We start from the raw sequence: 27,859 nt of genomic DNA on the forward strand, positions 1-27,859 counted from the left end.
CCTCAACATCCTCTTGTATGTTGTTTCACTTTTCAAAAAACACCAGCATGAAATATTCTACAAAATATATTTCGGAATGTCTAGAAAACTACCGTAATAATACTTTACTGTCGTACATTGATGGGCGCATCATATTATTACATATTGTTATCATATTATTATAACCTATGTTCAAGAATACTTTAGAAGTTAATCTCATTAGCAAAGTAAAAAAATATGTATAAGTTCACAGGCTCATGTATACTGATAATGCAATAAAATATGACATAAAATAAATGTTCCATTGCTCTAATTTTTTTAGAGATTCAATTTAGCGATTGAAACTTTTTTGATCTTATTTCGTTGTTCTTGATTAAAAAAATAGAATACCAATATACTTTCTGAAGTTTTTCTATACGACTCAATGAATTTTTGAACATATTCACAACTGCTGAAAAATTGAAATAAACAAAGGTTGTTCACGAAATTGAGCCGATAAAATTTGAAATTGAATATATTTTTGGGGAAACAGTGGAATTGAGATAAAATAATTCATTCATTTTTGTCAAGTTGATACAGACGTAACGATGCCCAGAAAAAGTAATTCCAAAACTTGGAATCCTTTATTTGAACTTCAAAATGAATATGCAACCATATTGTGACACATTTTGCAGTACACTCTGCTAATTAACATTTATTTTACTGTGGACCCAAATTCTAGTTGACATTCTTTTTTTTTTTAAATAGTTAGTGCGATCAATTTTGAGGTTATTAGAATATATAAAGTTGATCAGAAAGCAGCTAAATTATTTCAATCCATTCCGGCAAATTTATTTCTCTTGAGATTTTCTTGTTGGTATTGATGGATATCTAAAAAAAGAAGAAAATGGCAATCAATTTAAAAAAAGGCACATGAGAAAGACCTTACTACGGATTAAAAGTATTATTATGATACAAGTTTATGATACTATACTCGTTGGCCGCACTGGTCAGTAGGATATATTCTGAAATGAACTCCGACAAACGTGACTATTTCACATGTATCCATTTGTTTATTTTTTTTAGGGATGTTGCAATAAGTTAATTTAGAAGTAACAATCTCGACCAAATTATTGCTTTTTTTTTAATTTGCCATTGGCACAGTGAAATTGTAAATTAGCCTACATTGAATGAAATAAATTGGCATATATTGTAATATTATTGCGAAATGAAGCAATTTAGATTATCCAAACTTAGATTTCATTTTAAAGCAGAATTTTACAATAAAAATGCAAGATGTAAACATCAATCTTTGACAAAAGACAACATAAGTTATAAAAAAAACATTATTTCGGAGGTGAAGAGAAACTATAGGCTTCCAGCCCCAATTCATTATTTGGTTTCCAGGTCAGGATACATGAAAATGTATGTTGGCAAGGCTATATGTCAGAAATATTAGATAAGACAATATATTTTGCACTGTGCCATGGTATAAAAAAATGCCAACACATAGGAGAGAAATTCTGGCAGGTTGCCGAAACTTCAAATGAGGTTTAAAATATGAAACATGGGTGATATCACTTTGTGACATAGAATATAAGTTAAAAGAGATGCTCTCAAATCAGACTTCAAGCTTGGGAGCATTGTGATGGAACATTGAAAGTGATAAATGCATACACATATTAGCATGGGCATCCTAGGTCTAACATTGTCCTCAAAACCAAACTAAAATGAATGTTGGTGCTTGCATGATTTTAGTAAATTCCTTTTCATATCAAAAACAATGATCAGATTTTATACCTACCGCCACCGGTATATCATATTTTTCTTCCTATGCCCAGGTAAAATATATAAAATGGTACGTCAGACGGATTAGACCGGACTGATATTATTAAATTAGAAAGAATAGAAGTAAAACAAATCGTCCTGTGTAGACTTACCTGCCGAATAACTGCTTAACTTCACCGAGTGTTGAAAATTTAGCTTTGTTGCTTGGTTGAGGAATCCCTATGCCTGGAGGTAAATATTCTTTCAGAGAGATTGGCGCCGGTGTTGATCTTTTGCATGAGTGAGAGTGTCCTGAAGACATCTTCTCAAGTTTCATAATGAGTGAGGAGGTCAGAGGAAGTGATGAGCTGATGCTGTAAAAGGGTTTCTTATTAAACAAGACGAGAAAAACACTCACAACGCAAACCAATCATTAAAAACTAGTTTGACTATCTCTGACAATTTAAGATAGAGCAGGGATGGAGAATCTTTTTCATTGAACGGGTCAAAGATTAATGAATGTGTTCATCAATGAGGAAATTGCTGTTGCGTCTTGTTTCCCAATTCTTATAATCGGATTTCAACCACAACAAAGTCACTATCATACTGCTCCCTTGTTATTTAATTCGAGTTGCAATTTTAAGTGTATGAAATTTTGTTTTCTAAACGACGACGTAAGGACCACTGAAAAATCCTGCTGGAAAAGAAGCAAAGAACTGGACTGGTAGTTATGAACCACCCTGCCACAGTGAGGATTCCAGCATTTCTCTTGAATATATTTATCGTCAGTGGGTTTTGAACCTGTCAACCTATCCAGGGTAATCAGTGAAACAATCACAAGATAGTTATTACAATGTACTAAATGCCGATGAGGAGAAAGCTTCATATAGTATCAGAAAACTAACAGTGAGTTTTTTCATCTTATCAAGATAAGTTATCTTATCTAATCTTGGCTTCTGACAAAAGTGAGGTATCGGTAATCTGATAAAAAACATTTCAGCAACATACATTCTTTTCTGAGCCGGTGTTTGATTAATGATTCCATCTAGATATCCTGGTATATGTGGTGTCATATAAACCCTAGATTTTTTATATTCTTCATGTAAATCTTTACCATCAGCCAGCCATTCACTTGCTAATTTTATGCCTGAAAAATAATATTGAGTACGTTTCATCATCTTACAGGTTTTGACAATTTGTATCAAGGGTGTGCAAACTGAGGCCCGCGAAAAAGTGCCAATTTTGAATGGAGTGCCCGCGAAATGAGTTTTTAGTTTAGTTAACAATGTTCCCTCTAATTTTTTGTAGTATGTGTGCGCAGAAATTTTGGTGTGTGCGCACTTTTTTGGAAATGAATAATGTTTGTGCAAAAACCAATGAAGAAATTTTGGCGTTCTAACTGGGTAATGGGTGGGCCAACAACAAACTTTCTCAACCTGCCAACCGAGAACATTGTTACATTACATCGAAATACGTTTGTGCGCAGTAAATCTATGCGTGTGCGCAGCCTCTGAGAGCTGTGTGCGCGCGTTTACGCGCACACTTTAGAGGGAACACTGTTAGTTAATCTGGTACGTGTGAGCTATTTCAATCTCTTTGCATCGCAAAGCCTGTACCAGTAGTCCAGTACCTGAGTGCAACTGTCATATTAATAAAACTAGCTAGCAAAATACATAGTGTTATAAAATGTGTTTCTTACTGTATTCGTTCAAAGTCGGTGTGACAATAAATTTGAATAGCAGTTTTCTTTAGAAATTCATGCGTTTCAACTCACCTTTTTTGCAAAGACCCCTAACAATGCTATGAGATCAATAACAAAAATAAACAATTTTTTGTACTTGCAACTACTAGAAAGGCTATCTTAAATAAAGGTGCGGCCGCATCTTCACCCCGTTACTTGTATCTGGCCCTTGTGTAATAAAGGTTGCACAAGATGAACAAGATTACCAGATGAAAAAATGTTAAGCCCAAATTTTTTTTTCAAAAACTTTAGTTGTGTGAGATTGACCACCATATATCTATTTTCCTGATCATATTGACATGAACTGCATCAAGACTCATGTCAATCGGTATTTACTAGCACACAATTCTACACTATAATCATAGCCTCAGTAACTCTCAGCACAACCCGTAACTTCAGTCATCTATCTCTTTTATTTCTGAGTGAGTGCGCTTGACCTTGCTTTTAAATTTGCAAATTTTAATATTTAAGTTTTGATCCAGTCTTTAGTTGAACAAAATTAAACATGGGGCAAGTAACAAAGTTGAAAAGTGGAAAAGGAGTTTAGCAATCTTTGTGCAATTAGTATTCAAAACTGGGCCTACTGATGCATGTATACAGTCATGATAGATAGTAAGCATGTTAAACCACTTAAGCTTCAAAAGAAAATTTTAGCAGAAACAAAAACACGAACATTTGATGATTTATGTGTGCTTTATAAATATATTTTTATAGAAAAATTTGCTCAAAGCAAGGTCATGCCCACTTACTCAGAATTAAAAAAGATTGATCTCTGAGCAAAATTACGTGCAACAACTAGAGTACCAAGACCTACCTGAGACTATAACGAATTATAATGCAGAATTGAACAATGTAGAATTATAGTGTACTTGAAGGAGTTCATGTCAATACGATCAGGGAAACAGCTACATATGCATAAGCATCAAAATTAACTGTGGTAGAATTTCACATAAACTATAAGGATGGTCGTAGATTTAATCAAATAAAAAACACAAAAATGAATTTTTGAAACATTCCAAATATGAAAATATATCACAAGTCTACCTTTATCTTTTTCTGAATTTTTTATAATCGGAGAACCCTTTATAGATGTTGCTGTCATCTGCGTTTCTTGCTTCTTTCTCTTTGTAGAACTAGAATTTACTGATGGAGATGATGGACGTTGCGGTGGTGTTGGGCGTAATGGTATAACTTGAAAACTTGCCGCTATTAAATAACGTTCAGCAGTTAGCATAGTCCAAACCTGTCTTGTGGACATTAAAAGTAGGACTCTATAGATTTTTAACCTAAAAAGTAGGGTGGTACTATATCCTGACACATTAAACATACCGGAGTGATCTCAGAAAACAAGGCCGATAAATTTATTTATCACATTTATGTTTGCGTATAATTGCACCCAAAAGTTTCAGTAACCTAGGATGCTTTGTACAGAATATGTTCCTGGATGTCCTGGATTCTGTTTTTGAATCACTCTGTGTTTAAAACAATAAGAGAAATCATTATTATTTAAACATCTCATGTAAAAAGCAGTTATTTTCATTGATAGAGCATTTACAGTGCAGAATATTAAATGAAGAGCACTGTTGTCTCATCCAGAATCCGAAGATTCAATTGCGACATATTTGAGCCTCATAGAATGACTGCTTCTTTCTCAGACAAATGTTTGAACTATCGGTCTTTACAAGTAATATAAAATTGCAAGAAAAAAATAGATCTTTGTACATTTAACACGATTATGCGGCACAGACATGAATCCCATTGCTTGTAATCTTGGTGATTTTGTTTCGATTCCTATGTTTGATGAAGTAGAAGATCTCCAAGCTTCTGTGCGTTCAAATTGAAACGAGGATGCACTGTCTGGTCTCTCCATGCCAAAATCATCTCTGTACATTTGCTTCATTGAATTACCAAGCAAATCTCGAGGTCTAATGACTGCACTAAGAGGTCTTGAACTGTAAATACATATATTTCAGAGCTAATAAAACTAGAAAATATTTATGTCCTATTTTTCAAGTATGTGCCAACTGCCAAACTATATTAATCAAAAGAACATTGGCAAACAGATATAAAAAGAAATAATTATTGAATTGTTTTAAATAACTGACAAACAACAAAACATATAATAATCATTTGACAGGCAAGAATCAAACATTATTATCAGGAAATCAACTGTTGAACTAATCATATTATTCATTAGCAGCTTACCTGTCTGCAACTTTAGCATGCTTAGGTTGTCTTGCACTGATTGCTCTTCGTCTCAATTCAGCGGTACGATTTCTACGAGTTCCAGGTTGTTCTACAAACAAAAAACATGGAAAATAATTATCCATTCATACCATAAAATTTATAAAAACCAGATAGCATGACCCAACACATCATCACGAAGAAATCTTTAACACTGAGGTCAATAAGTGGAAGGTGCTTTGGAGTATACAGGCTTCAGTATACAGATTTTTAGTATACAGACTACATACTCATCTCACGGACGTTTCGCCGTACAAACTTTTTTTGAGCACAAGGCAGTTTGAGTTATCATTTTGATATTCAGTCGTCTTGGGAATTGTTTGAAAATAATAATATACAAATACATGATGATTTATAGTACACAAGGGCATAATTATTGCTGGGGTCAACACTGCTGGCAGGTTGCTGTAAAAGTCGCTTCTGTAGAGAATATATCCATGATTAAAATATATAAATCCGCTTCAATTAACCCCTAAAGCAACTGAAAATTCGAGTTATAACAAAAACTGACTTATATCACCTTGTGGGTCGGGAAAGTTCAGATGAAATGTTTGGGTCAAAATGTTTGCGGGGCCATAAGTTTATAAACCTTGATGCCCACTTTTTACCACTACTATCCTAGCCCTGACAGTGTGAAAACACTTTGAAATGTTCAAAATAATAAATATAAAAACTAGCATCGATCTTTATATCATTCCCAGAATAATTTCAACTTATCCGGAAAAGGTTCTCCAGAAAAAATGCTTAACATACTTGGTATAGGATCCATTAATGCTTGAATTTCTGGTTCATTCTCATCAGAATTTATTTCAGTATTTTCAATGTTGATTTCAATTTCGCTATGTTTTTCATCTACTTCCCGGTTTTCAGTTTGTTCTACAGTACTGAAATAGTAGGATACAAAAGCATGGTTTCGGTAAGAAAGCAAAAAAAAAGAAAAAAGTGTTTGTTTTATCGACTACGACTGACAGCTGTATAGCAACAATACAATTATTTGATTCTGAATAATATTTCGTCGGAGTCAACCGTTTTTTTCAATCTGAAGTCTGGAGCCGGAGTCTAGAGTCGGGACTCAATGGAGAATTAAGCCTATTGTACATCTCACGTCAAAAGCTTCAAAGAATAAATATCAAATTCAAATCAATATTTTCTAATTATTTATAAACTAAAACTATGAATTTTTTTAACATAGATTAACTGAAATGGTTAGAATAGAACACTGGTTCGTTCGTTAACATAATCAACTTCACGCGTCTTGAAAAACCAATATATCCAATTGCAAAACATGCCTCGCCGTAAAAAGGCATTGTGACATAACAAACACATTCTATGGTCAGATGGCTCTAGACGGGGGATAGTAATCGTATTGTATTTTGAAACTTGGGAATCAGTTGAAATGGCAAAACGAAAGTTCATCGAAAATTACATCAAGTATGGATTCACATTATTTCTTGAAAACAAAGAAGAAAAAGGACAGTGTGTTTTATGCTATAAAGTTTTTGGACATCATTCATTGAGGCCATCAAAACTTAAACTTCATCTGGAAAATTTTCATCCAGCTTACAAGGATAAAGATGTGAGTTTTTTTAAACTAAAGGAAGATGGTGTAAAGCGTTTGCAATTGGATTTAACGGGAGAATTTCAGCAACATTCCCGAAGCCTTGTTGAAGCGTCTTATGCAGTGAGTTTTATAATCACAAAGCAATGTAAACCGTACACAATTGGCAAAACTCTCATCAAACCATGTGCTTCAGAAATGGCTAGAATTGTACTTGGTGACGAAAGCAAAATGAAATTGCAACAAATTCCTTTTTCAAACGATACTGTACAGCGAAGAATTGCTGATTTGTCGGACAATATGAAAAAACAGGTAATTACAGAAATTAAAAATTCACAATTTGGATTATTCTCAATTCAACTCGAAACTACCGATGTTGCCTCTTGCTCTCAGCTCTTGGTGTTTTGCAGATACATGTCAGGAAATAACATTAAAGATAATATCCTTTTTTGCTCTGCATTAGAAGTCAATACGAGAGCTGTGGATGTCATGGGAAAGTTGGTCGCGTTTTTTGACCAAGAAGGGCTCGCCTGGGAAAATGTTTGTGGTATATGCACGGACGGTGCTCCTGCAATGTTAGGAGTTAAAGGGGCTTACAAAGATTAGTTCGTGATCGTTCTCCTGATGTCATCTCAATGCATTGCATGATACACAAACAAACTCTGGCATCAAAAACTCTTTCAAACTCTCTTCAAGATGTTCTGAACACAGTTATCAAGACGGTAAACTTTGTAAAGAATGGTGCCCTGAATACACGCCTTTCCAGAAAATTATACTCTGAGATGAATGCTGAACACTTGAATTTACTATACTATACTCGGGTCCGTTGGCTGTCCAAGGGCAAGGTTTTAGCCAGAGTGTTTGAAATACGGGAGGAATTGAAAGAATTTCTGAACAGACAGTGTGGAGTGGAACTTTTTCAATGTTTGAAGCTCTTTCATCTGTGATTGAAAGTACTTTGGACATGAATCTGTTGTCTGAAATATTGCAACATCTTGTCAGTCTCCGGGAAGAATTTTTGGCCTATTTCCCTGAAATATCTGATGTTGATTTGGAGCTGGTGAGAAAGCCGTTTACAATACCAGTAGAAAAAGTTGCTGATGACTTACAAGATGAGCTCATTGACTTTAGAAACGACTCTGCTTGTAAGGATGTGTTTGAGACTTATTCAATCTGTGAGTTTTGGGCAAGGGTGTGTGTTACTTATCCACGCATCAGTAAAAAATGCATTAAAGTGCTTTTGCCGTTCAGTAGCACGTATTTATGTAAAGCAGGGTTTTCCACATTGGTGCAAATCAAAACGAAGGCTCGGAACCGACTTGATGTGGAGAATGGTATGCGTTGTGCGCTCTCTTCAACGCCACCAAATATTAATGTATTAGTCGATAATGTTCAGCAGCAAGTATCTCACTAATGCTCAGTTGAATAAAAATTAATTCGGAAATAATATGATCTGTTGCTATTTGTTTTTAAGTTAGTAGTTTCTTCAAGCATAAAAAAATTACTGGGCCACGGAACTTTCGTGCAACAATAAGTGGGCCACGAACGAAAAAAGGTTGAGAACCACTGGATTAGAATGTCATCGCAAGTTATATTCACACTCCATGCCTACCAATTCACCCAGGGTGTAAGAAGTTGGATATGTACTAGGGCATCGTGGCTCCCTTCTGGAGGCTTTGAGCAGTTTTGTGCCTAGCATTGTGGCCCCCCTATAACTCCTCCGTGGCCCCCAGTTGGGAACCACTGTCTAGGCCAGGGTTTCCCAAACCAGGGGTCGCGACCCCAAAATGGGTCGGAATGATAAGTAGGTAGGGTCGCAAACACGTGGCATGAGGTCGGTGGGGTCGCTGAGGTATGGTAGAGGATGGATGTACAAAGTATCTAAGATTTGACAAACCATGTTAAAATTAGCAATTCGTACCATGGCTTACTGTAAAACAGGCCTATAGTCATCGCCCTATGCTTATGCTATAGAAAATGTAGGTGCTAATGGTGACATCACTGTTTGATTGTTTATCATGGAATGGCACGTTCGGGCATTGTTGATTCGCAGAGTAGCATTTAGTGAATTGACGTGATTATAGGAGTTGCATAACAAACATTAACTTTGAAAATTCTTTGGTATGTTGCCTGTCATCATACATCCCAAGATACAGGAAATTGATTAAAATTAAACAGTGACCATTCTTAACAAAATAATTTTTTACTGTTTTTTTCTAAAGTTTCTTGAAAAAATATATATGTTGACCTGGGGTCGCACTGGACACTTGAAAGTTGTCTTTGGGGTCGTCCTGAGAAAAGCTTGGGAACCCCTGGTCTAGGCAATGGTGAATCATAAAGATTGGCTTGTTTGGAGCAAAAAAGTATAAATACGTGGTATATGAAAAGCCAACTTTAATACTGCTCAGATAAGTAAAAGGTTAAAGTAATAACAAATACTCACTTTTCAATTGGAGTGTCTTCAACCATCTGCAATTTTATGGTATCCTCAGCGGCATTCAACAAATTTTCTGTTTCATTTTCAATAATATTCAAATTTGTACTCATCTCTCCAGAAGAAGGTTGCCCTTCCAAAGCAACATCTCCGTCTCCCAAATCACTGACGTTAATTAATTCTTTTGAAACATCGGGAGTAACTATTTGTGGCATTGGCGTGACTGTCAGAAGATTTTCTTTGGCAACATGACTGTCAGTGTCTGTCCATACAACACTGGATTGATCTGGCAGTCTCAAGTTCATTTTTTCTTTAAAAAGTGCACTAAGTGGTCGAGGTGGGATTTCTATTGTGTTGTATTCGTCATCGTTTCCGGAGATGGACTGACTCCCTACTTCTTGTTTTGCTGGGCTGTATAGTGAAAATATTTTATCTATCGCCCTTTCTAACAAATATTAATAATAATTGTTTATACACAGATATAATACTTCTTCTATTAGCTCAAGCCGGGGTGGGCGACGTTTAATACAGGAGGGACAGATACAAATAACCTGTATTCATCAATACCTTTTTTATCACCTTTATTTATCATAAGTTTTCTAATCGTTGCAGGCACAAATTTTGGTTATTGATCTTATGACATGCATTGTTCATTATGCACAAGCACAGGTATAGGATTTGCAGTGCAAAGGAATTAGAGTTACTCTCACATACTATATTAAACTAAATTAAAAACTAGTTTCGTGGACCGCACACCATTCAAAGGAAATTTGTACTCAAGAGTAGTATAACGGATATTGACGCATTTGGTAGTATAGTGATATATATTCGGGCACAAATAAAGTTTCAATCTGTGTATAATGAGAATTTATCTATACATATTAGGCTACCGTATATAATTATCTATGAAAATTTTTTATATCTATCATGAAGAAACAATTCAACAAAAAATCCTCCAATTCTGTACAAAAATGATAAAAGCACCTTGATTTTCCTGATAATTGTCTAGATCGTCCGCCATCTTGTTTATTATATTCTTTATCAAATATCAAAGCATCAGGTGTTCGTGATAAATCTACAAAAACAATTGATTAATCACCATGATAACAGTAATGACCTCTCAATTCTATCTCCTCATCTATGCAGGGCGACCGACCATCCCGGAATGACCGGAACAGTCCCAGAATTGACGTCTGGCATCCCGTGTCCCGGGCTGGGCTGCGATTGTCCCGGGATTTACTGACAACCAAGACGTTATAAATTAGAAGGCCATGTAAGCATATTGGCTTCGTTCAAAACTGGAAACGGATGTAATTCACGGATGTATTCAATTTAAATAAAAACAATTATATCTGTATGGTTCATTCAAATACAAGTGAGTTGAATTTTGTGGATAAGACATATTTTGTCAACCGTGACCTCCTGACGACATAGCGCTTAAATAAGCTGAACAATTGAAAAATTGATTATAAAATTATATACAGCAGTCAGCTTAATTTGAGTGGATCATTCAGATTGATATATCAATTGAAAAAACGCAGGTAGTTTTAAAAAAAACGGTTCCGTAGCTGGAAAAAGGTGTTGAAGTGAAAGCATTTAGGTTTCCCTAATTACTACAAAGAGAAAAGGCTTTGGAGAAAAAGCTATGCTATAGAGAAAATTCCACTTGCATTTATGTCGCAAAGAGTCAACATTTCGCAAGTTTCTTTGAATATGATAAAATTATTTACAGGCGTGGAGTTTGTGAAAATAACGCTGCACGATCACCATTTTTTTGACACGCCGCGCGCACAGTTGCTTTTGATGTCTTTCGTGTTTCACAAGCTTCTGTTGTATCAATTTTCAAATTCTAGACATTAAGGTGTCCCGGAATATGGTTTAACACAAAGTTGGCAACCCTACATCTATGGCATTTTGATTGCAATGAATGAATTGAATGAAACCTAAATTGAATGCTGAAGCAAATATGCTGCTCAAGTAATCGTATCATTGATTCTCAAAGTGGAGGGCTGTGAAGAGAGACAATGGGGGCGAAAAACCTGTAGTGGACTTGGGGGTGGGTGGGGTTTGGGGATGATGATGCATTTCGAAAGATCAGAATTATCTTTAAACTTGTTTTGTTTTTGCGGCAATCGTAAAAGACTATAAAAACCTGGTTCGATTGTGAGGTAATAGTAACTATTGTTGCTGGACTCCAAGTTTTCCAGCCCTGATGTATGCTTGTTAGTGAACTAATCAGTCTAGTTCAGCCATAGACATTATATCGTAGACCAAAACCTGTTTGATTTGGAAAAGATATTTTCAGACGTGACGTTATTGTTATCAGAACACAGAAATTGCCTTTTCATCATCAAATAAGATGATTATACCTGTCCTCAAATAGTAAAAAGTCGTTGAAGATTACCAAACTCATCTATCTCCATCCATCATCCATTAAAAAAACGTAGGTAAATAGGTACTAGGAATAGCCTACTCGTTCAATTTATTTGTAATTAATTTTCCTTTGCAACTTCACATATTTTTACATTTTTGGGAGAGGGCAATGAATGATGAAGAGAGACAGTGATCCAAATAATACTGTAATTTGTAAATAATGTTCGTACAAAAATCTAAATGCGAGACACGGACGGAAAGCAATAACTGAAATTGATCATTCAAAATAAGCCAACTTTCTCTCTGTGAACCTATATCATGAGCGATGTTAAATTAAATATAAAACATGATTTTACAGTAGTATTCAATCATTTACTTAACTAAGGTGAAAATTCTAAAAAAAATTAGAATGATATAAATTCTTGAAGGCACAGATTTTCCTGGCACATACTTGCAATATTTCGCTTGCTATCAGTTGCTTGCAAAGTTACTTTGTCACCAACAGTACCATAAGGTTTCCAACAACCAAGATGTGAATCAAGTTCGAGGTGTGTGATATCAACATAACAATAATGATCTTCTTCGTTTTTACTTTGAACAATAATGGATCCATTTGCAGCTGACAGAGAGATGAAAAAAAAAATGATATTAAACTATAATATTGAATCAATTGTATTGAAATGTACCACAATATGCTGCTTTTCTACAAAATGTAATTTACAGACTATTGTAATATCATGTTGTTGGTGACTATCTTACGCTTGCAGCCTATACAATAAAACATGGAATGAGGAAGATGAAGATATACATTATTGGGCGCTCCAGAAGTGTGCGTACCAATATTATGGAGATAACTAATTTTGTTCGCCTCGGTATATTCACTTGGCTAACACAGACAGTCCCCGAACTCGTAATAGAACTAAAATGAGGAAAATCGGAACAAAATCATGGCCTAACCTAAACCTGGTACACATACTACGGGAGTACCCATTATTGAATATGTAACAATAGCATCTTTCAGACTTTCTTTTTTTAACATTAACTGTCATTCGTACATACAAAATCTCTCTGGTTGAACATGGCCTGCCCAAAACACCCTCGGCGTTTTTCAACCAAAGAGAAATTCCTTCGAGGGAGAAGTATTAATGTTTTTATAATAAAATTTTATGTTGTATTTGTGTGTAGTATTACTTATATTTTTCACTATTTTATTCTCATTGTAATGCATATTTATGCACGTAGTATGAAACTGAACAAAATCCAGAGTGTTGGTTGTGCCTATCACGAGATGAAGATGAATGATCTGTTAAGGATTGAACATGAAACAGATACAGAGTTTCATGATCAAAGTTGGAGGCAAATATCCACATTTGAGCTGACAACAATACATTGAACACTTTGATTAATATATGCATTGGTTTACATAATGGTATTGAAAGAAAGTACTTATCATACGTCAATAACATTTACCTGGTATAGAATTCATTTGTACCAAAGCAATATGTGATTCCGGCATTGCTATCACTCGAGCCATATTTTGAGGTCCGAGGAGGATGTTGCTCCCTAATGACACTTTTTGACCATTTGAGAGACTTCTTACAGATGGCTGGAGGCCAGATGAACTGGAAGTTCCACTTAACAGGAAGAAACACATTTAAATCAAATACCACTAAACATCATGTTAAATTTTTGAGATTCAATAACAATTATACTTAAGATGGGATTTTTCATATTCATCCCGAGGAGAGGAAAGTCGATAAGATGGTATAATCATATAACAAACCACAACATCTCATGCAGTTACCAGTTCATGTCGGAATAGTTAACCAGTTATTCGATTCAGATGCATGGACCTGATGGTGGAGGAAGCTGATTATAACCAGAGATTATATAAACTACTCTACGACTGTATGGACTCCAACAAACCTCTCTCACATTATTATTCACTCACAAGTTTCGAAGCAAGAGTAATCAGGGTGCGAAGACAAGCGTATTACTGCTAATACTTATCACGATGCGCCAAACACCACAACACATGTTACTAAATACATCAGCTTCAAAGACAAAATGGTTTGAAAATAGACCTTTGCATGTCAGCGTATGTTCTCCTTCGTCCGGTAGTCAAGTGTTCACCAGATGTCAAAACTGCTGATTTTGGACGTCGTGGATAAGCATTTCTTGTGTTTAGAATGATCTTCCATTCTGATCTAGTTTCATTGGTTGGCATGTAGTTACTTTTTTGTGGTGAAAATAAAGTGTGCTGGAAAAAAAAATTTTCAATCTAAAAATGAATTCAAATTTGTATTCAGTGTGAAGAAATCAACCTCGACCGCCTAGTGTTCACATCCCTACACTTTACTATGACGGCATCACATTCACAAGTTCAAATCTTGAGTTCAAATCCAATGCTCACCACCTCACTCAGAACCAGAAATATTCCAGTCTTTCCAAACTATAGTAGTTCCTTACATAAAAGTTGTTGCAAAAAACATAATTATGTCATAAAAAAGTGCTTTTACAATTGAGCCTGTTTTAAAATGTTATTGCAAAACTAACTCTGTCATATATCTATTTATATCTAACACAGAGACGGAAGGATTAAAATTTAATAAATCGAAACTCAACACATGGCTTTCAATAAGTTGGTATTGGCTTTTAGCAATTGGAATAAAAATACTACCTGTAATGGTGTGTGTCTGATGCTTAAGGCAGCATGTTCAATCTGATTTATGATACATTCTGATATTTCTTTGTATAATCGATGCATATCACCCTATTTGTGAAACAAAAAAATGTTGAAGGTCAACAGATCATTCAATAAATTGTCATTTAACATTTCAAACTTTGATATCTTTGATAGTTAATAAAACATTGGTTTGGGACAAACAAGTGCAAGTCAGTAAAAAATCAAATTCCATGTCTGTCGGGCTTATCATTTTAATGCAGTGTTTCAAACTAGCGAGCAATTTCGGTACTCCTGAAGTATGCGCACCAAGATGTCGCATAACCTGAACCCTAACCTGGTAAACAACCTGAGTTCAGGTTGTGCGCTATCTTGGTGCGCATACTTCAGGAGGTCCGAAATTTCTCCCCAGGAAAGAATTTGTTGTTTACGTGGAGAGGATACAGAAATAATACTATGTATGTAGGGATAAGGCTTCAAAAATTCTCATATTTTGCAAAAATGACAAACGCAACCCAAATTGGAATTGACTTCATTTTAGAGAATATCACACGAATCAGCAGGAATAATCTTGATTTATAGGATAGGATGGGATTTACATATTAATTCAGAGGGAGAGGGAAGCCAATAAAACAGCTTAACCATATGGCAAACCAGGCCTCTCATCCGGTTATCATTCCATGTTGAGTATGAGATTAGTTCGGTATTTGTTTTCGGTAGCAAGGACTTGATGGTAAGCCGTAACCAACCAGCGGTTACGTGAACCACCCTACGGTGGCGAGGAGCCCAGCAATCTTCTCGCACATAACAATCCCTGCATGGGATTGAAACCTGCGAACCCACGCAGAGTAATCAGAGAGGCAGTGGCCTAGTGGTTGAATCGTGAGACTCAACCATTAAGGCACTGGAGATTAAAATCTCATGCCCACACCTTACCCAGGCTGTAACAAATTGAGTGGGCTATGCTTTGTTCGAAGCAAAAGTTGTGGATCATCATACTAAGCGTTAGGAATACGCTCGCCACCACACCTCTGATTACTCTGCGTGGGTTTCGCAGGTTCGAATCCCATGCATGGATAGTTATGTGCGAGAAGATTGCTGAACTCCTCACCGCCGTAGGATGGTGCATGTAACTGCTGATTGATTACGCCTTTTTCCAACATCATGTCCATGCTTCCGAAAACGAATAACTAACTAATTCCATACCCGACATGGAATGGTAACCGGACAAGAGGCTGTGGTTTGCCATATGGTTAAGCCGTCTTATCGGCTTTTCTCTCCCCCTGGATAAATATGTAAATCCTATCCTATACTGAATATGTCATATCAAAACACAATCTTGTCAGACTCATCACATACTACTCACCCCCTGATCTCTTGTTTCTTTGGCAATGAGGATAATTCGATTCGTAACATCTATGTTGTTCGTTGCGATTTCCAACAAATCCCTCAGATTAGGATCTGATTCAACATATTTATAAAACGAAGGTACAACACTTAATAATAGAACAATTTCTGAAGCTAGTAATAAACGATTTTCTTCTCTCGATTGATCAAGACGTTTGGCATGTGATGTGCTGTAAATACAACAAGGTTCACTTTTCTAATGTGCAAAAACCACAGAAAGAATTTCTATTAAGAGTTTGAAGCATAATTGGATCTCCGTTCTAGGAGACCCTTATTCTCAGTCGTTCTGTTTGTTTGTGTATCTGTCTGTCTTTCAAAGCTGTAGCGTCTAAACAGCTCGGCCGATTTGAATGATATTTCACACGTGGGTTATTCTGTCACCCTAGTAGCGTGTGTTCAACAAAAGTACAAATTGATAATTCGTTTCCATGGCAGCAGCAAAAACAAGCAGTAAGAATTTTCCAATTTTATCATAATTTTTCACCATATTATAGTCAACTAAGTCGAATGTTAAAATTCCGAGAACGCTACCTTCCGCGGACGAAAATGTGCTTTTGAACAAAGCGTCATTCATCTCGATAGTCCATGAACTGGGAAGGTCTTAGGAATTTTAGTGAACATGTTTTAATTATTAGCTACAGCATGTCATTTGTGCAAGATTACAGATGAGGCGCACAGCGCACAAAATTAACTGGCCTGAAGCATCGGCGGATATCCATACTGGGTGCCTACGGGCACTAGCGGATAGTTGTTGGAATGGCACATAATTGAAATATTTCTAAAAACAATAAAACTGTGTGTAAAGCATTTTCTAAAACTTAAGCATTATAGTTGTATAAATCTATGTGTAAATATGAAGCTATGTACTTACTCTCTCATACTTGGCAATGGTGCAGTTTGTGGTCTGTGATATGATGAAATGTAAATATGACGTTTTTGCGATTTGTCTGAATAATTAATAAGAATGCAATATTTATGATTAGATTATTATAAATAAATAATTACCTTGAAAGTTTCAAAAAACAAAATTATGGAAAGAGTCAGCAACCTGAGATTTAGGCGGCTTAGGTTATTTCCTTTTCACTGGGGTGGCTTGTTATCAGCTTTGGAAAATGAAATACCGAAAAAAGAGGACAATAATGTGCCTCAGTTCTCATGAATTGGTGTTATCACACTGTAAGTGTAAGAATACATCCACTGTGATTAGTATATTTGATGTTGCCATATTTATGTGTGAATCACGAGCCAGAGCCACTACCGATACCATCAAATGTAGAAACTCATGGAAACAATGCACTTTGTTATTGGTGCATGTATTGTGAACATGCCAAAAAGAGAAAGCGCATTGCAATTTTTTGTGCTAAAAATTGGCTTCAGCTTATTTGCCGAGTCGGCTTAGTAGCCGAAAAATATGGTATCAAAGATACCAACCTGTCATACTCGATTTCCTTTTGAATTGCTTTTTCCAATCCAACCTGACAAGATCAGATACTAAATAATATAAGCACAAATACAATCGGTCATACAATCCCCCAGAACCCTCTAGTTTCATGTCCCGGTCTAATTTGCTTGCACTCAGAAGTAGAGAAACAAGTTGAATTCGCCATCGCCTATCCAGTGAGAATAATTGACTTGTTTCAATTCGAGCACTGTTGTAAATAAATAAAATGTATTTACTTGTATGAATCGGCGCATTGTACAAATTACAGATCCTCAGGATAAAATATTTTAATATTGTAACTGGAAATGTTTTAATACCTTCTAAAAAGATGAAGAAATTTTATTTAGCACTTGATCTTCTGTTTGTGTATGATTTTACCCAAAAGTTTCAGTAATTTAAGATGCTTTGCACAAGTTATGTTCTCTATAGAATATGTTTCAAATGACCCTGGATATTATTTTTCTGTGTCATATATTTTAGTAATTTAGACCATCAATAATTTCAATAATTTAATAAAAAAAAATTATGTTAAAACATATTCCGTTTCGATTTATACAACTTAACAAGCAAAATATCAAATAAATACATATATAAAATTTCGATTTAGATCTAAAATGAAAAACTAATATTATAGAAAAAGTAAAACAGCAATTTGACAACTTACTATGGATTTAACTTTGCAATTATCAATGTTTCATCCAACAGGTTTGATGGAATATTGAATTGTAAAGATGAAACGAGCAACAGAAGTAACATGTTGCATCTTTCTCTATCTTTTTGTCTTAAGATAAAACAATGATAAATTAACAGAAGAAATCACGCAGCCTCAACAAATTAAAAAATTTGATCAATTCATTTCTAAAATTGCATTTTAATATCAGGGAAAGAAAAAAACAACGTTATGTTGGAGCTGGAGTCAGCTCACCATATCAAATGGAGCTGGAGCAGCAAATACCAGAAATTTAAGTGGCTTCAGCTCCCAACCATCTAATTATTTATATATATATATTTTCTTTAATACTTCATGCATATAATAAAATCCACCCTTTTCAGCCTATAATTTTTTATTTTAATTCAATTTCAAATATTTATTTAATTTTTAATTTAGGATAATAAATAAATTGAGTCTTCAAAGCCGGAGATGCAGTCGAAGCAATTTTTCCCAGTCATGGTTACACATGTGTGATGTATATATTTGGTGAAGTTATCACCAATGATCTGAACATTTTATCAGAAATTCATTGATAGAATAGAAATTTCAATTTTCCAAACTTCCCTTACCTATGATCAATCATTTTTTGTAGACAAGAATTAGGGAGAACATATTTTAGTTCAGAATGATCTGATAGTTGTTGCACTGTAATATCATTTTGAACATTCTCACATAAAAATGTTAATCGACGAAGGTCAGTATCTAAAACAAAAATATTATTTAATATAGATGACCTCTCTGTTGAATACAAATTTGAGAAACTAAACTATTGAATAAAAGTTCTTATTAAACTGAAACTCCTAACAGTATATTAAAGAAGACTTGCATACACTAAAACTTTCGTTATTAGAAAGTGATTTTTTCAGAATTTCACTAGGAAATTATTATTTGATGGCGAGATTGTTTTTGATGATTGACGAAATAACCAAACAATTACGAAAAACCAAATAAATTATAAATACCAGTTGACTGAATTTCATTCCTTGGAAATTTTGACATAAGTGAGGGAGTGCGAACACCGAAGATATTGTTCGCATGAATTCTTTGTCGAGTTATGCAAGTATGAGGTCGATCTGACAATTTTCTTCTCTGAAAATAACGAAGAAATATTTAAAAAATCCTAAGGATGTTAGTTATTGGAGGGTCAACAGATTGATAAAAATAGTTGATAATGAATGTGATTCACAGAAAGATTTGTATGTCGAAAATTATCCTATTTCTACATTTACAAATGCTTATATTGATTCAAAAAGCAAAAATGGCATTGGAACAAGGAATTTTGATGTAGAATCAGAGATGCAGATGCCTAAAATAGATAATGCCGAACTCACACGGTAAGAAAAGGATGCTGCATACAAATGATACAATGTTAATTTTTCATTATATAATAACTAACAGACAATTTCAACCAGTAAAGGAAAAGAGTGTAAATTTCCAGCCTTCGAAATTGACCCCCAAGACAATCAAATTAACTCGGATTAAAAACCCTTCTACAGAAAGAAGTGTGACACACCAAATAATGTACAAAAAATTATAACATACCACAGGTCGACTTGATAATGCAGAATCATGGAAGAAATGTTGAACTTGTTGTCTTTCTGCGCTTGTTATTATTCTACCATCCAACATCCATATATTTGGTAAACAATCAATAACATGTATGCGATAATAGGAATCCTATATATATAGAGGGAAAATTGCAGTTTAATTAGGTTGAAAAAATTTGTTTTGTTAATTTTATTGAAACAAAATCTCCAAGTTACTCTGAATTTTATGGGAAATTTCATTTTCCCTATTTTTTTTATCAAAAATTCAAAATAATTTTACATGTCATCGGTTACAACCCAAAACTTGAGAAATCTGTTTTGAGAAAATGAGAAAAATGTATCGGTATATTTTTGATTTTTGAACTCCTATAGTTTATCCATTTTATTGAAATACTTTGGTGAATATTGCTTCAAAGTATGCTTAGATACTGGCTAAAAAACACAATTTCTTCATAATATTTTCAAAATTTGAACATTGGTCTCGAAGCCCTCGGTTACTGGAAACTATCTCTCAATAAGTATGTAAATTGATAATCGATTAAATATGAATTGGCTTGGTACAAGAACCAAATGGAATTAAATAAAATAAAACTGCCTCCAAAACTCTCCTAATAATATTGTTTATTAAAAACTGTCCTAACTAGTAACTTACATTCTCCAAGATTTGATTGCCATGCAGACGAAGATCTAGGATAATGATGTCTTGTATTTGGAGAAGATCTTTCCATGATAAGTTATTGTATGATAGGTCAACAGTACCGAATGCATAGAAATGTGAAAGTTCTGTCAGACTGCAGATCTGAATTATAACATATTGATTACATTATATAAAACACAGAATAAGTAGATGTTACTTTAATAATATTACATCAGTCACTGAAAATATTTATCTACGAATTAACTGACATTCCAGATTCCCTCTATAACTTGCTTTTGATTTAGAACTGATTTTTCTCACAAGATTCCAGTGTTTATAAGTATTCCTGGTAATTTATATATTGAAAAAAAATATTCGTGCACTATGAAATGTATCATGTGGAATCTTACTTTAAAAACTAAAAATGTATGCAATTTTAATGGTCAGTTCCTTCTTGAAAGGATGTTTTCATCAGCAATCAAAAGGAGCCTGGCGGTATATAATATTTAACAGCAAATAAAAAAACAGTATGGTAAGACAAAATAATCACGATGATAGACAAAAAATAAATGAATATGTTGGCTGAGAAGGCTAAAACCAAGTGTGAGTAAAGAAGCTTGAAATCTAGGAATCATTTTGAATGGAGTTATTAGAATGTTCTTATCATTTAGCAATATTAGCATGTTATATCGACTGGCAAAATCTTTTACCTTTGTTCTTAGTAGTAAACACATTTTTCCCACAATTGAACTTTTATATTGATAAATAGATATAATATTTTATAAGCATTATGCAGACACAAATAATCAAACTGGACATTCAATACAAGGTAGAAATTCCAATATCAATTTGCTCAGGTGCAAATTATTAAGGCTTGTATCAATATTGATGTAGCGACAAAGCACAATAGTCTGACAAAATATTCAACACAGAACAATAGGATCACTTACTGAAAATGATATCTTGTTACGTTTGAAGTTAGAGGACTATGTGTACAAAGGCACAAATTATTTTTATTATGTTCACTTTTCATTATTGTAACAACTTTAGAGGAGTATGATTCAACAAGCATGTTCCGTAGATAAGATTAAGTTTAAGGAAGTCTATGTAAGAATCATGCCTTATGAAGTTATTTTCAAAATTATTCTATTACATCAACATGTGTTGCTTGAGGTAATTAAATCATCTACACATTGTAATCAATGATTGAAATGAAAAACTTAAAATAAATTAAGAAAATAGCAACAGCATCCATTTATCTTAGTCATTTAAACGGAAAGACCGACCCTCAAGCCAAACCATTTTCATGCTTGCCATGGAATCATTGATTACCCAACGTGGGCTTGCAGCTTTAAATCCCATGAGTGAAAATTATGTGCGTGAGGGTTACTAAACTACTCACTATCGCAGGATAGCTCAAATAATCACTCGCTGGTTATGGCTTTTTAAACCTCTATGGGTACTCCTGTAGTATGTGTACCAGGTTAGGTTTATGGCATAATTTTAAGTGAATATACCTGCCCATAGGTTTTAGCCCCTACACAACTTGATGTAAACTAGGCAAACAAAATTAGTGACCTCCATATTGGTACACAAGCTTCTGGAGCGCCCAACTATGTGCATCTTTATCAGTAAACTAATTAACCCGAATCCCATATTCAACTGGATTGGTGACTGGGCTGTGGTCTGTTCGTTATACAAATGGGCCATCTTGATTATGGCCGTGAATGAAACTAACACCAGAAGAAATTAGTTTACCTGCTGTAGCTTCTGTTTTTTAAAGTAACTCACCTGATTATGTGAAAAGTTAACATTCCATAGATGCTGGCAACAATTTATCCCTTCAATTTCTTCAATATTGTTGAAACTTAAATCAAGGATTTGTAAGTTGCCACAATTTTTCAATCCTTCAATAGCACCTAGAATATAAGTCATAATTTTTAAACAAAAGTCACAGAAAAAATAAAAAGTTTTATACAAGAAACATAATTACAAGTTGCCCTTACATTATTCAAATTTTGATTTATCTTAGGTAATGAACCTAGATAACAGAAAAAAAAGGATATGACTCAAAGTCTTTTTAGAGATATGAACCTTCCAAAAACAATGGAGGGTTTCAAGCCGAAAGGGTGAGACTGGGAAAAAAAGTTTTGAAAAAATGATCAAAATATCTATTTTCGATTTTTAAACGGCTTTAACTTTTTATTAAAATATTTTGATGAAGTTCAATATTCACCCTTCTATCTTGAAATCTTCAAATAGTGCTCATGTTTTCTAAGATGTAATTTTCTGATGTTAAGCTAATTAGTTCATTCACGATGGCAACATTATATTACAACATTCTGCTTTGCCACAAAGAGTTATTATAATCAGGACATTATCGCCATTCTATTTATTATATAGCGGAGAACATTGTAAAATATGTATGACGAACTGGAAAGATTACTTTCCATACATAAGGGCTATGACAAATTGATTATTTGTCTATATAATTCTTGAAAGTTGAAATAACAATAGGTCTCGTTGAAATTAGTTGGAATTTTGGTACCTTCGTAGTGTGTGTACCAGGTTAGGATTAGGCCATAATTTTATTCCGATTCTCCTTATTTTAGTTCTATTACAAGTTCGGGGACTGTTTGTGTTAACCAAGTGAATATACTCCCTGCCCATAGGTTTCAATCCCTTCACAGAACTTGATGTGAAGTAGGCGAACAAATTTAGTTACCTCCATATTGGCACACATACTTCTGGAGCGTCAGAATTCCTACACAAGCCTATATGAAGACACTTCAGATTGTTTATCAGGTAAAGATGACTGAAGGATATTTCACAATATGTCCAAAACAACAAAATAAACCTTACCTATACCAAGTCCTGACAAGTCCAAGTAAAGGACACTTTCAAGTGTTTGCTTTGCTCGTTTTTGAAGAATCTAAAAAGTTTAATAGGTTAGGCTGCAAAATGCAGAATATTACAGTATTAGTCTATAAATACCTTAATCTTATAATGAAGATATTATGTTTAAAAAGCATTGCAAAGTAGCATGATTGAGGTCTGGTATAGTTTAGTACCACATGCACTTCTAATTGGCCTGGCTCAACAATTTTTGCATATGTCATTCCTAACTCTCACTTGACTACGTCACCAAAAAATGATATACGTGCAAATATATATGCATGATCGTCCAAAACGCGTAGATTACCCGAAGTCGAGCGAGCTATTTCTCTGGTTTTTCTCGTCGTAGCAATCCCGATATGAGAGGGATCGCAGCAGTTACTTCACTATCATCGGCGGCGATCGTAGCTATACTTTGGCAAGCTATATGATGTGATTTTGGATAGCATTATAGCAACTAACCCCCAAATGTATCCCATTTCATGTTGAAATCATCAAAACAAAGTTAATTTTTCCCAAAATTCGAACAAAGACTTTCGTAGGAATCAAATTACACCAGTTTTAAGAACATAACAGGTTCCACCCAGTTATTATCAAATTAAAATTTATATTCTCAAAACCTTTGGCACTGATTGAAATAATTATATCTAAGTTCCCATCCGTACGATGTACATAATTACCCTTACTGAGATAATAGGAGTTTCTGTTTATAACGTGAATCACGACCTCACGTTTACAGTATTTAATTAGATGTATGATCGACGTATAAATACGACTCCGATATCTTTCGATAGGGACGATGTAAACCATTCTAAGCTAGTTTGGATAAATGTTATAAGATTTATATTCTGTGTATCGTGGAAATCTGAGAATAAAATCACACCAGAGTTTTCTAAAGTTTCCTCAGTCACGTGAACGTTGAAGCTGAAGGGTGAACGGGTGACTTGCAAGTCAGAGACAATCTACGAAATAGCAATATACGGTAACATCACATTCATTTACCAATCATATATGCTATAAATGAATACATATGCTATAGCATAACCATGGGTATAGTTAACTAGTGATTTGCTTCTGATGCATGAACTTGATGGAAGCCGTAACCAAACAGGGGTTAGGTGAACCACCCTATAATCATGACGAGTTTATCAATCCTCTTGCACACTAGTGTGCCCCCTTTGGAAACTGCTGAACTATATCATAATTAAATTATTTTAGTCAGCTTTTGGAGTACCCACCTATGGCAAAAGCAAGCAAAAAATTGAATGCAAACAGTAATATAGCACAAATAAAAGTCATAAAAATATTGCTTATAATATCAGGATCGTGCTTTGCCTAGTTTAATAAGGTTGGACTAGAGAGCTAAAACTTTGAAAGTTTAATAAGGTTGCTGAATTTCAAGGTAGGGCAAATAAATGGTAAACAATTGATATGAAAACAATGAAAATAAAAAATCTTCAAACCAAACTCCAAAACAAACTATTTTTCTCCACAAGAAATTGATCAATTGAGATCTAATTTTACCTATCACTGTGGCTATATTTTAGAGTAACATTATCAGTATATTTTTATATTAACCCAATAGCTTTCAAATATTGGTATTTGGCAAGCAAACAGAAGAACCCTCAAAAAGTTTTGTCCCGCAATCTGAAAATACCAACTGCAGCAATGACAGAATGAGTAAGCAATGAGGAACATGCCCGCTCTTTGAAGATCGTAAAAATTCTAATGACCACAGATTTCTTAGTTTTCCAGATTTTTTATTCATATTACCTTCTTTGTTATCTTCATTGTATAGGCTTGTGAGACTGACTATTTCATTCTACTGAAGTCCCAAAGTTTCATTTTCCAATACACGCACTTCAATATTCTCCAAGGACAGGAGACAAAACTGGATAACAAAATAAAGTTTGCCACTAGATCTGCCTGTCACTGTCAGTGGATTCTCTTTCTCCAGATCCCGCAAACAGAATGCAGATATTTTATTTAGACAACTCAATAATTTACAACACCAGCATTAATTCTAACAGTTCATAAAATTCAAAATAAAACAGAAACCCTAACACGAAAAATCACTGCAAAACTGCATCTAGCACTGGTTGCCTTGGGAAAAGGACGCTTCAGTCAGCTGTTGCACGCATGAATGGGTTTTTGACATGTGTAGCCAGGATTTACATATTTTTCTATAAGACTGGTATGTTAGTCGCTGGATAAGACCGATAAACCATATGGCGACCCACGGGCTCTCGTCCGATTATCAGCTCATGTCGGGTATGTGATTTGTTAGCCCGTTATTTATTCCATAAAAACGGGAGGTGCACACGCTTTCAACAACACTGAAAGTCTGAAGGCCCGCTCTTTTCTTTTGGGTTGTATGTGTGCATGTTCAGCGTTTAAGTGCCTTAGTGTCAAGTACATACGAATAGATAGCCTACTGTGTATTTTAATACATTTCACCGCGTATTGCTAATGGTGAATGTTATTTGCCTGGAACAAGGTCGTTGCCCCAATTCATTTCTTGTCTATAGGGGACTTGCACGGGTCACGTGACTTTGTTACTGGACGGCAATAAAACAAAAACGTCCATTTGGCTCCTGTCAGTTGCAAGTCGGATTATACGTTTCCGTTTTGTTTGGTTGTTGAAAATGGTTATTTCGTATTGTTCCGTTGGCTGTACGTATAGTATAGACAACGAAATAGATCTTCAGTTATATTCCACTGAATTCAAAAGATCCGGGACGTCGCGCAATGTGGATATCATCTATTCCTATTGCCTATTGGCAGAACTGCTTGGTGTCAAGACCAGAAGCCATCTTACTTGTGTTTCAATGTTTGCGGACAGCACTTCGTTGATGGTGAGTGATAATGTGGTGATAGTGTGCCGTTATCAATTTCTTTAAATATTCACAAGCTCCCTCATTTCAACGGAAAGCAGATGACAAACTACTGTTATTAGTAGGCCTAGGCGTGGGCCTACTTGCAGTTGCAGACTTGACTTGTGTAAGACAGTAAGGAATTAATAATCAATTGCTATAAGGTATTGTTTCCCTAATTAGCAGGTAATCTATTACTAAGTGTGAAGGGTTGAATAGATAACTAAAGTTTAACACCAGTGGTCATGCAAAAAATAACCAGAATTCAATTGAATTCGCCATCTAGGAATACGCTCGCAACCGCCTCTGTGATCACCCTGGTAGTTTCACAGGTTTCAATCCCATGCGGGGATAGTTATGTGCGAGAGGATTGCAGCTCTACTCCCACCGAGGGTGGTTCACATGACCGCTGATCGGTTACGACCATTCCCCACCATCCAAGTCCATGCTTCTGAAAACAAATAACTGCCCCCCCCCCCCCCCCCCCCTAAATCCTATCCTAATGGTGGGAGCTTGTACAACTGATCCATAGTGATTTTTTATGGTGATTGGTAAAAAATATATGCTACCCGGAATCAAATTCATTTACGACTAGTGGCTGTGGTGGGATATGGACATAAATTTCACACTCTTTGATCGTTAGTTTTTATGAAAACTCTATCTGTATCCATTATCTTACAGATATGGGTGCGACCATGGAATAGATGGATGGCAAAGTATGAGTTGCAACAAGACCACAGTGACACAAGACCTCATCTTGCGTGACTTGATAATACATCCTCAGGATCCATTTATTGATGCTTATCGTAATGACAAAGTAACTTGTGATTACTGTGGATTGGTGGAGATAAAGTGTCAATTGTGCTTTAACGAAAGCAACTTCAAGACGACCCTATCAAGAAAAAAAAAATTGTTTCGGTGGGTCTGGTAGTGAAGGTTTTTGTCTAACGTTGGACACCGATACTACAACCAGACATACTACAACAGTTGCCAATGAAACTTTCCGAGGCGTAATATTGCGACTTTGTGATCTGAAAGTAAATTCTGATGGGTAGCCGGCTAGCCGCAACGTTTTGTTAAAAGAATATTATGAGATATGACTTAAGAGTCTAAACCTCTATTTGAGAGGGGTGTAACCCAAGATAATTTGCAAATGGTATTCATGGTACCAAATGTATCACACACTTTACAGTAATTATAAATTATATTTAAAAAATAAAGCACATCAAAAATGTATTTTTAAAAAACAATTGGTTTTATCTGCAGATACTAGGTTGATATTGAGATTGACCATTTCAATGCTAAATTTTCTTTAGTCAAAAGGCACACTTGATTCGCAAAGATTTGTGAATGCGCACAGTACACCAATTTGTCTAATGTTTTGATTCCATAGGCAGGAGGTTGTGGATCGGTGCTGCTCAGGATGGGATATTTTTGCCTCTAAATGCATATTACGTGTTTCACATGAATCCATCGTGCTCAGATTCGACTGTTTTCAAGGTCTGAAGGCTCCAACAGCCTTATTTTATGGGTACACAAGAGAATTTTCAGTGTGGCATGCATGGGTCAGTTGGAGTCACTAACCTCAA

General features: G+C 35.0%; 1 protein-coding gene across 1 annotated transcript; it reads right to left on the reverse strand.

Annotated features, from left to right (window-relative positions):
• Positions 1-50: 50 nt before the first annotated feature.
• Positions 51-25,693, reverse strand: LOC120339887 (uncharacterized). Its single transcript, XM_039408118.2, has 24 exons — positions 25,171-25,693; positions 23,365-23,434; positions 22,294-22,421; positions 20,518-20,664; positions 19,861-19,995; positions 19,281-19,407; positions 18,888-19,020; positions 18,271-18,387; positions 17,597-17,814; positions 17,037-17,112; positions 16,125-16,335; positions 14,756-14,848; positions 14,160-14,335; positions 13,546-13,709; positions 12,527-12,694; positions 10,687-10,777; positions 9,712-10,113; positions 6,464-6,594; positions 5,672-5,762; positions 5,189-5,418; positions 4,511-4,672; positions 2,734-2,872; positions 1,899-2,099; positions 51-849 (listed from the first exon to the last, which is right to left on the reverse strand). The coding sequence occupies exons 1-24, from the start codon at positions 25,186-25,188 to the stop codon at positions 810-812; spliced, it is 3,468 nt and encodes a 1,155-aa protein (XP_039264052.2). The 5' UTR covers positions 25,189-25,693; the 3' UTR covers positions 51-809.
• Between the last annotated feature and the right edge of the window lie 2,166 nt (positions 25,694-27,859).

Source organism: Styela clava, chromosome 9 (assembly GCF_964204865.1).
Source record: "Styela clava chromosome 9, kaStyClav1.hap1.2, whole genome shotgun sequence".
Classification (NCBI taxonomy): Eukaryota; Metazoa; Chordata; class Ascidiacea; order Stolidobranchia; family Styelidae; genus Styela; species Styela clava.

Bases quoted from the DNA above. Each gene is read 5' to 3' on its own strand.
- LOC120339887 (XM_039408118.2), bottom strand. The intron at 20,665-22,293 runs GTGAGTTACTTT...GTTATAATTCAG, and splicing joins TTAACTTTTCACATAATCAG to ATCTGCAGTCTGACAGAACT. The intron at 5,419-5,671 runs GTAAGCTGCTAA...ATGTATTTACAG, and splicing joins CATGCTAAAGTTGCAGACAG to TTCAAGACCTCTTAGTGCAG.